This window comes from Gavialis gangeticus, unplaced genomic scaffold, assembly GCF_001723915.1.
Source record: "Gavialis gangeticus isolate Ggan-Ray unplaced genomic scaffold, GavGan_comp1, whole genome shotgun sequence".
In the NCBI taxonomy this organism is placed as follows: domain Eukaryota; kingdom Metazoa; phylum Chordata; order Crocodylia; family Gavialidae; genus Gavialis; species Gavialis gangeticus.
The window spans coordinates 2,393,418-2,403,755 of record NW_017729019.1 but is presented as its reverse complement, the minus strand read 5'-3'; the positions used below and the strand labels follow the sequence as shown (position 1 = coordinate 2,403,755).

Genomic DNA, 10,338 nt, shown 5'->3' with positions numbered 1-10,338 from the left:
CATGCCTAATCTATTTTATCTTACTATAATAACAATTAATTTAAACCTGAAGCAAACCAATATAAATACACTATATTAAGTATGTTCACTGGTATAACTAGTTCCATTTAGTTCTACCAATTCAACTCTTTTGACACAAACCATGTATCAGATTTGATAAGGAGCTAGAGACTTGGTATGTTACCAGGGAATGAAAATAAAGAGGAAAGGGAACATTTTATGTCTCATCAAAATGAATGCAAAGGAGAGTGGAACGTGCCAAGGTCACCAAAGATCACACTTGGGACACACAGAACAGGATTACGATGACATCATTTATAAAAATAAAACAGAGTTCAGGGAGAAAATAGGGAAATGGAGGTGAATTTAGGAAAGTCAGAAAACAGGAAAAAGCCTGGGAAAAAACAGACCCCAGTGTAAGCAGTACTAGAGGCACAACAGTGCACTTAATTGGAAGGGAAGGGAAAGGAAGGACAGTGAGAGAGAAACAACAAAAAACAACTTAACACAAAGAAGAAATAAGTATTGTAGGAGGATCGGGAAACGCTGCTGTTGCCCATAATGAAACCCTGTTGAGTTGCTTAAAACTAACAAAACCTAATCACTTGGACTGAAATTTTCTACAGCTGGTGCTGGCTGCCTCAACCATTTGACCAAAACAGTTCAGCCATATCCAAGAACAAGGACTAGCACGATATACATTTTACCATGCTAAAAAAAATATTGGGACAGAGCTTGAGGTTAGAAAACTAGGACTAGGAGGCAAGACTGCAACCAGAGCCAGGAGAGAAACAGGCAACAGACTGAAATCTAACAAGGAACAGAAGAGAAAGTAGACTGGATGTGCAAATATATTACAGACATGAACCAGCATGAGAGTGAGAGAGGAGGAACAACCAAAGCCTGGAGGGGAGAAAACACTGACTATTCCTGTTGTCCTCTATTCAAGGCATCTCAACCCACCTCCAGTCCTCCCCAGCTCCTTATCAGACTGTCTAATGCCCCTCTCCTTCAAGTTTCAGTTTCACTGCCACCCTCCTCATCCAGCACAATAGTACTGAGCATACTGTTAAGTGAGTCTTTTCACAGACTCCTTTCACATGAAGTTATTGGGCTATGATTCCATTGCCAGCCCTATACACCCTAAATCACAGGAGCACAGTACAGTTGGTAAACTGTAATTGTGTATCTGATTCTAGATTAGCAGGAGCACAAAGTTGAAAAGTTGTAAAGTCCTGGTAAAATGTAAACTTCTCAGTAGCTCTATTGACTGAGCTACCTTTCAGATAAGGTAACAGTATCTTTTCTATATTATGCCTCTGAGATGCTACCTGCAATCAGCAAAAAACTCTTGCCACTTGTCTGAGAGAGAGACAGAGAGAGAGAAACAGAGGGAGAGAGAGAGAGGCGGTACAGCCCAAATTGTTAGCATCAGGTCCCAGGACAGATGTGGAGTCATTAGAATTGAATGCTGGCTCTGGAATAATGTCTTCTGCTTTCAAAATATCCAGCTCTTTCACCTTTTGTATAAATGGTATTCCATTTATTCAGTGGGTACAGAACCATATCCTATGAAAATTTAACGCTATCAGCAAACATCCCCTAAAAGCTAGAATGCAGCACATGAGCAACATTTACAAGAAATCAACTTCTCTCCAGCTATTTAAAGGAAAATCCTCCATGTTCAGGACAAAATTATGCAGTTTGGCGTCAGGTACTTGATAAAGCAACATGTTAAAATCCTGAAAGCTTTACTGCGCCTTGCACTGAATTGCAAGATTAGAGGGAGCCTAGTCTTTCTTGAGGGAAGGTAGTGGTAAAATGGTGGCAGATATTGCCAGTGGGACAGAGAAGGGGAAGGGGGTTATATGATCAGATTTTTTCCTTTTTCTGCCTTCCTAGTTCATCAGCAATCACTTCTCTAGAGTGGCACATGCACTTGCAAAAAACCTCATTTTCCAACTATCAAAAGAAAATGGTTGGTTGATTTGGGGACATCAGTCACATTCTAACGCTGATGATCTGCATGAATTATGGACAGTACTATTTTTTTGATTATTTGATATAAAAAATTATACCTTAATGTATACCTCAGTTAGAGGTAGGCTATCAGAACTAACTTTTTAGTAGCCTTCTGGACTAGGAATAATGGTCACAAGTTGACTGAGAGTAGGTTCAGGCTAGACATCAGGAAGCACTACTTCACAGTCAGGGCGGCTAGGATCTGGAAGTGGTGCTCTCTCCTACCCTGGGGGGTCTTCAAAAGGAGGCTAGATAATTACCTTGCCAGGGTCATTTGACCCCAGCATTTTTTCCTGCCCATGGCAGGGGGGCAGACTTGATGATCTGCTCAGATCCCTTCTGACCCTACCAACTATGATACTATGAAGTTCACTATTGAGTTACTTCATCCTACATTCAAGGGGAATTTTTTTTTTTGTCATCTAGCAATTACACCAACATCTGAGAAATGAAATGTTGCATCTAAATCATGTCAGTACAGTATTTAAAGTTCAGTGCCAAAACAAAAGTCTTCGGAGACAGTGTTTATAATGGAAAAACTAAGCAGATTGTATATTTTGTTTCACCAGTCCTATAACAATGAGCACACCAAGACCAGCTATAACCATGCAGCAAATAGAAAACTGCCATTTTAGAAGCCTGGAAAACATGTTAAAAATCCATTCTGCTGTCTGTATCTAAAGTGTTTCAGGCCATACCTTTTCAGGTAGGTAGATATGTAGGTGGAAGGTGCACCTGTCTGGGGGGCTTCGTTTCCCTTTGGTTCATCCTTCCATGATTGCCGGGTGTAGGAACCACTCCGCACCAGATTAACAGCAGATTCTCTGAGGTAAGAGAACATTAAGTTGGCTTAGAAAAGCTCTGCAGTCTAGTCTTGACTCCTCAAACTGCCAGCCTCCTGGTAAGTTCCACAGCTTCAGCATCCATTGGCAGAAGCGAAGACTATTTAATATTCAGGCAACACAAGCTCTTCCTTTCCAGCGGCAGACTAATTCACCATAGGGATAAGTAACTGAAGTACCCCCATTTGTTTTAAAATTATCTCTAGTAATTGCCAAGGCAATTCTTTAAATATCACAAGCTTACAGTATTTTGCAGACACAGTGCCATGCAATTTCTGACCAGAAGCACTTACAATTCTAAAATTCAGACTTATCTAAAGATTGTCATTTCATACATTAGACGATGGCATTATGTAGAATGAACTTGCTTTGTCACCTTGCACAGCTGCAGTGGCTGCATCTGGAAGGGTTGTTTTTACTTTGAGGCATTAAGTGCTGGTCACCGATAGAGGCTGAATACCAGACTACAGGCCACTGGTCTGATGCAACATGATAAATCCTATGATATTTTCTTAAAAATACTGCTTACAGCAAGTATTAAACAGTTAGCAGTATTTAGGACTACTTAGCAAGTCTAGAAGCAAATAATCAGTAACCCAATTTAATAGGGTAACTAAATCAAAGCTTAGTCCCTCACCCCTATCCTAGAAGTATTTTATGGCAATTCCTTCCAGCCAATGGACGGAACAAGACACTGTGTGACATTCACTCCACAGCTCCCAATTATTTTTCAGTTTTGAATTCAAACTATCCATCCATCCATCCTAGATGGACTTTGTCTCCTGCAGATTCCATGTAGCATTGACTTGACTTATGTTAAAAGGAAACAATACTGCAAAAATTGTATCTTACAGTATGCGGTGACTACTGCCTGCTAGGTTAGCTTGAAATCTTAGTCTCCACTTCAGAGAGCAAAGGATATTTGGCAGCACTCAGCCAATTGCACCCCACAATAGGAGGCACTATTCAAAATAGTCCCGAGTCATTCTTTGTCATTTGAAACACCAGCTGTCTACTAACATGCAAAGAACGGTGGGAGATTCAAATCAACTATACTGCAACAGGTAGCAAAGAATTTAATCACTGAAATGGTTTATCAGAGATTTCTCTTCAGTGCAACAGTTTCTCCACAATTGTTTGCCCCGACTTTTCTCCCCATGTTTTTTCAACTTTTGTAAATTCTTACTCCCTTGAAAAAACATTACAAGGGACCAGTTAGAAACAGCACTTCCCCATGCACATCTAAAAGCACTGGATGCTGTTCCCATTTACATGGCAAAAGTATCTGCGGAAAATCAACAAGGACCAGGATGCCATTGTGCTAGGCACTGTAAAGACATAACAGTCACAGTGCAAAAAGCTCACAAACGTAAATTATGTCAAAAAGCAAGAGATGGCTTAACAGCAAAGGTAGATAGGAAGTGACAACAGAGCAAGGTGCATTACTATAAGCATGAGTCAAAGCTAGAGATCAAGAATAGAAACTCACTTCTTAAAGGACAAGGCCCACTCATACATATACTAATGGGGTGAGGAGAGGTGTATGTTACAAATATCACTTCCTGCATATTTTTAAATGATGAATAATCTGGTTTCATTAGGGAAAAAACCTATCACTCCCCTTCTTCAAAATTGAGGGCATATTCCATGAAGTTGAGATGCAGTGATAGAGCTCCCAACTTTTAAACACCTACACACTTGGGACTAGTAAATAAACATATGAATTGTGAACATAAATGGGAAGGCACTTCTGAAGACTGAATTCCATGAATTGATGAAGGCTGCTGAAGCCAAAGCCTTTAGCTCAGAGTTGAAGTCCTACCTGTTTTCCTTTTCCTCTATGTCACCCGTACTGCTTAGTCTTCTAGGGGCTATTGAGGCAAGATAGCTTTTGTTGCTGTCCTTATCCTGATAATGCAAAACAAGAACACACATATTTCAAATGTAAGTTGGTTTACTTTCAGTGACCTCTCTGAATTAGTGCTTCAATTTTTGCTACTAGAAGTGCATCAATTTCTGATTTTCTTTTAACATAGTTTAAGGTTTTTTGGCACATAGGTGTCACCCAAGACATTACATTTCCAAGGCTAACTAGCAGGAGCAAGGCAGGAATAGTAATTTAGGAGCTAATCTCAATTGAGATAAGATTTTGTATAGATGGGCAGTAAATCTCCAACTGCTAACTGTAGGCAGAGCTCACTGAGGAATATTTAAGATATGGATACACATAACATTTGAAGCACTTCAAATGCAGCTGCACTTTGAAGAGCTTCTAAAATGGAGTGTTTCAGCTGCAGACAGACATACAGCCCACTGCCATGCCCCCCAGCTGGAGCACTTCAAGATCACTGCAATTGCATGCAGCAGTTTGCTCTCAAGCTAGAAGCCATGACAAGGAGCTGCTGCATCCTGTGGCTCTTCCCCCCACCATGATGTCCCCCCTCTGCAGCAGAGCTGTCAGCGAACACCCTGTGCCCTCTACCTCTGCCCTACTGGGACCAGAGGCCCCACCACCCCCAACACTTCTCCCAGTTCTGATGAAGGGGGCACTCAGGGAGAGCAGGTGGAATACAAAGGAGAGCACTCATTGACAGCTGGCTCTGCTGCCGAGCGAGTAGCTCTACAAACCCTGGTCCCCTGGGAGCTGCTGTGACCTACGCCTCAGTTTCTCTTTTCTTCTCTCCTTCCTGCCAGGGGCAGGAAAAGAGAGTCAATTATCAACTCTCCTGTGCAATCAGCCTCTGGCTATCCAGAACGTGCCCCTCTGGCATGCACATCTGTCTGCTCACCCTCTGAAGTACTGCAAATGTGACAAGTGCCCACACCATTAGAATGAAGCAGAGGAACAACTAGTGTGAAAACAGGGCACTGGCTTGATTAGACTGTCTCCCTCAAAACAAGTAGGATGACAAACTGGCAGAAAGCGTTAAGCTGACTATAACCTACACATGAAGGAGTAAGAAGTCCTGAACTCCAGTTTAGCATGGACTGCCAATAAGATGGAAATAGCTCAAATCAAGAGGGAAGTATAAACGTATCAAAGCACTTGATACCACAAATGCAAGCAACATGAAGTATAAAAAGGATACTAAAATATGGAGATTGTGAATTAATACCAAAATTGAAACTAAGGATATGGACAAACACACATTTGTAGCTGCTTAAAAGGGAAAAGCTGCTGGAGTATACAACAGCTGTGCTCTGTTATCTAACTGTCTGCATGAGCCTGCAGTCATAACAATCAGCTAAACTGCCTTACCTTACCCTAAATGAAGCAGGGTTAAAGATGAAATAGTTTTGTTAAATTTGTACGACTATAAAGTTATGTTAATATAACAGATGCATCATAACAGCTTGTACCAGTCTCCTTTGATTTCGATACAATTGTTACATCTGTCTATACCCATGGTGGAATGGTGCTCTGAAATGGGGTGCCAATGCAGAAAGGCAGGCTGCTTAACACTTCTCAGAAGGGATGCATCAGCAGGCTGTTTCAGGGGAAACCAGACCTTTTCTTTGTTGTCTATTAATGCAGAAATCCGGGGACTAGATGAAGAGCGATAGATAAAAGAACTCCTGTCTCTCTGTCCTTCACGAGAAGCAGCAACTTCACTGAGCATGTTGTGGCTGCCAGTTTTTCTTAGTCCCAGCCTCCAAGATGAAGGAGATTCATCCTTTTGCTCTTCTGACTTGTTGAGCCAACTAAACTGTAGTGGAAAATGACAACATTTGGTAAGAAGCAGGGGTATTGCAGACATACAATTTATTTTCAAAAAGTTTTACTAAGCCAAAATTCTCATAGGCAACACACTTCAAAGCATAAGATTCAGGTTACTTGGGTGTCTTGGGATAGCTAGACACATGCACATACAATTCTACATTTGTATTAAAATTAGGCTTATGTTTTATAGTTAGGGAATTCTTATATAAAAGTCCCTCCAACCCCCCCTCCCCATTGTCTCTTTTCATCAGTTTAAATGTAGGAAGGGAGCAATGGCACAAGGAAGTAATGCAACTCATTTTAAATTAAATAGAAATAAAACTTTTATGTAAACCATATGGCCATATACATGCTGTCTTATGTCATTGTCTGAACTTCATGTTATTTTTCTGAGGGCCCTGGTACACATTCAAATTAAAGCTGGATAGAAACCAGCTACAGAGTTGTTACATGCTTTCAAGCATTAACTCTGTAGCTGGTTGGCTCTTTTTATACCTGGGTAGTCATTTTTATCGTGTGATAACTACTTTGCACACATGGCTGGTCTAAATTTATTGTATGATTAACCAATTAATTGCGATACAGTAGACCTCCAATTTACACGAGTATTGCGTCCCAGGGGAATTTCATGCAAGTCGAATTTGAGTAAGTTGGGACTACTTTCCCCATAGGAAACAAGAGAATAGTGAGGGGTTGCGTACCTCAATCATAGCTTTTTTTCCCCTTTTCTCAGCGGAATTGCCTTTAGGAGGCGCATCTAGCATCTCACCTATGCATCTTGAGATGCTGCTACAGCAATGGTGGCACAATGGCGATACAGCTCCGCTTGATTCCGCCTGTAAATCTTGTGAGGCATTTGCATATACATGCGAATCTTGCAAGCGTTTGCATATATATGCAAATGACGTGCATCTCGAGGGGCATTTTCCAATCTGGACCCTAATAAAAAATCGTGTAAACGTGAGACACGCATAAGTCGAAATCGTGTAAATCGGGGATCTACTGTATTTACTTTGCACTTATTGCTGGTCTTACTTTGCACAGGGTGAAATCTACAAGATACAGAAAGAGAGGCCACTGTATTGATATTTTAGGCATATTTAAATCTGACAAAAAAAATGTGCACCCAAAGACAAGCACATGATGCAGGACAGTTGCAAGGGAAATGGTGTTAAAGGAGTTCTGGTTAAAAATAACGTCAGAAACAAATTCACTTTGGTATACACATGGTCCTATTCTGGGTTAAGCAACTTTAATTAGGCAAAAGCTTCAGTCATATTTGCCTGCTAAATAACCAATCTACAAATGTAGTTGCTTTGCATTTGGGAAAGGGTTACTGCTTCACTTCTTTTGCTCAGTTAACTCAGCTTACTGGCATAGAATCAGAAAATTAGGGTTGAAAGGGACCTCAAGAGATTTCACAGACGTTAGGGCTGGAAGGGACCTTTGCAAGATCATCAGGTCCAGCCCCCTGCCCAAGGGGCAGGAAGTCATCTGGGGTCAGATCACCTCAACAAGATAAGCATCCAAGCATTTCTTAAACGTTTTCAGAGTAGGTGCTTGCAGAGTCTATTCCAGACTCTGGAGACTTGGACAGTAAAGAATTGTTTCCTTATGTCCAGTTTAAAATGGTCTTCCAGCAGTTTGTGACTGTTAGACCTTGTCTTCTCTTGGGATGCCCTGGTGAACAGACATTCAGATCATCTAGTCCAAACCCCTGCTCAAAGCAGGACCAGCCCTCCAATTTGTCCATAACCTTTCTGTAGTTGGGGTCCCAAAACCGGACACACTACTCCAGATGTGCCCTCATCAGTGTTAGCCTTCTTTGCAACAAAGGCACAACAGCATGTGCAAAGTTATTCATGTCTAGCTATAAAACAATGCCTGTCCCTTGTACCTATTACCCCAGTCTTTAAGAAGTAATTGGCATATAATAGTCATCTGCACTTTGGTACAAGAGCAGAGCACAGACGTTGAATACAAGGCCAAAGACAAAGAAAAGTCTATTAGTTTCTCCTAGTCACGTGGGTTTAAAGCTTGAAGTACAATATTTACTCTAACATAAGGCAAGGTTCCCTCACAACTAGGATAGGGAAAAACACCCTCATCTTATATTTGCATACAAGAAAACCTCATTAAATACACTGTAGGTGTGTCTACACAAGACACTTTACTGCAAAGTAGTGTGGTTTACTGCACAGTAAGCATCTGCATCTAACACATGCACATGCTTACTGCACAGTAAATCTTGCTAACTGTGAGTAAATTTGCTATCTTAAATGCAAGTAGCAAAAGCAATTAGTAACTGCGCAGTAGCACTCATGTAGATACTTGACTGGGAGCAAATCTTCTCCCAGACAGCCAGCCACCAAGGGGCAGGAGACTGCTGCCCCCAGAAGCTCCATGCTGCCAGGGCAGACTCTGCCAGAGCCTACCAGCAGCAGGGAGCTCCAGTCCCCCTGCTCTGAGATCATTACTGGGGCAACTAGCTGCAAGCTCCCAGCTGGGTAGGGATTCCTCACCCAGCCAGAGGCTCACTGCTAGCTGCCCCACCAGCAGATTGCAACAGGGGGCTGGGATCTGCCCCTCCCCTGCAGCTCTTTCCAAGTCCTCTGTCATGATCCAGGGCTGGGAGCTCCCTGCTGCTGGGGCAGAGGGACATTTTCCTTGCCCCAGCAGCAGGCAGTCCCCCAGGGGCAGGAAGCAATGTCCCAGGCCTCATCAGAATACAGCTGTCTCCAGCCCCTGGGCCAGCACCCAGGTGGAGCCAAGAACTCCCCCTTGTGGCAGCAGGGGCCCATCGCAGGGCCCCAGGAAGTGAGAGCAGTTTGCTGCTGTCAGCAGCAAATCTGCTCGCACTTCCCTACACATGTAGATGCCTGCCCAGGAACATTTACTTGCGAGTCAACTGCTCCTGGATCTAATGCACATGTAGACACGCCCTGTCTATCATCAGGGATCCGGGTTTTCCATTTCCCATGGAAAAACGGAAAAAAAAAAAAAAGAAGCAGATTTTCCCTTTTAACTAAAGGTGGATTTCATTTTAACAGGCCTCTTTGCAGGCTGGCAGAGTTCCAGCCTGCAAGAGGCTAGGGGGAGCGGGAGAAGGGTGGTCAAGCAGGGAGCACCATGTGCATGTACATGCTCATACATGCACATGGCTGCCAGGCAGCCTGAAGAGTAGCTCCCACAGGTAAGTCTGGCAGGGGAAAGGGGAGATTGAGGCCACCATAGGAATGGAGGAAGGAAGGGATTGAATTGGGCAGGGCTGGGGCTGGGGCTGCTGCCCAGCTTAGGCAGTGTGGGGCTTGGGGCCCAGGGCTAGACTGCGTAGCTGCAGCACCTGGGCAGGGGGGGGGGAACAGAGCTGCAGGAGGCTTGTCTGGGGGCCGGGGGGTGCTGGCTCCCTACTGCAGTCTGCACTCCTGGGGGGCATACAGAAAGCACGTGCCCCCCAGATGTGTGCATGGGATGGGGTGGGGCAGGTGTGGGCTGCCAGCTGCAGGCTCTGTGCCCTGCTGCCCTCCCCTTGGGGCCTCCACAGCCCAGCATAGAAGGACCAGATAGGGAAGCTCTTTGCCTCTCCTTGTCACCATAGTGAAGCGCCCCCCCGCCCACCTGGCAGCAGCAGGGGCAGCAACACTGAGTTTTGCCTTTCGCTGCTGCCAGGTGGGCAGGGGGCACCTCACCATGGTGGCACAGAGCTCCCAGTGGTGGCACTGAGATTTCCCGTCTAGCCCCACTCTGCCCTGA

At 43.7% G+C, this 10,338-nt stretch overlaps 1 protein-coding gene across 1 annotated transcript in view; it reads right to left on the bottom strand.

Annotated features, from left to right (window-relative positions):
• The window catches only part of PPP1R12B (protein phosphatase 1 regulatory subunit 12B), a 184,517-nt gene that overhangs the window by 124,556 nt on the left and 49,623 nt on the right, over positions 1 to 10,338 (bottom strand). Inside the window, exons 9-11 of the mRNA XM_019513819.1 lie at positions 6,374 to 6,571; positions 4,687 to 4,772; positions 2,721 to 2,846 (exon numbers count right to left, since the gene is read on the bottom strand). Of these exons, the coding sequence (XP_019369364.1) occupies positions 2,721 to 2,846; positions 4,687 to 4,772; positions 6,374 to 6,571 (410 nt within the window). The remainder of the gene's footprint in view (positions 1 to 2,720; positions 2,847 to 4,686; positions 4,773 to 6,373; positions 6,572 to 10,338) is intronic.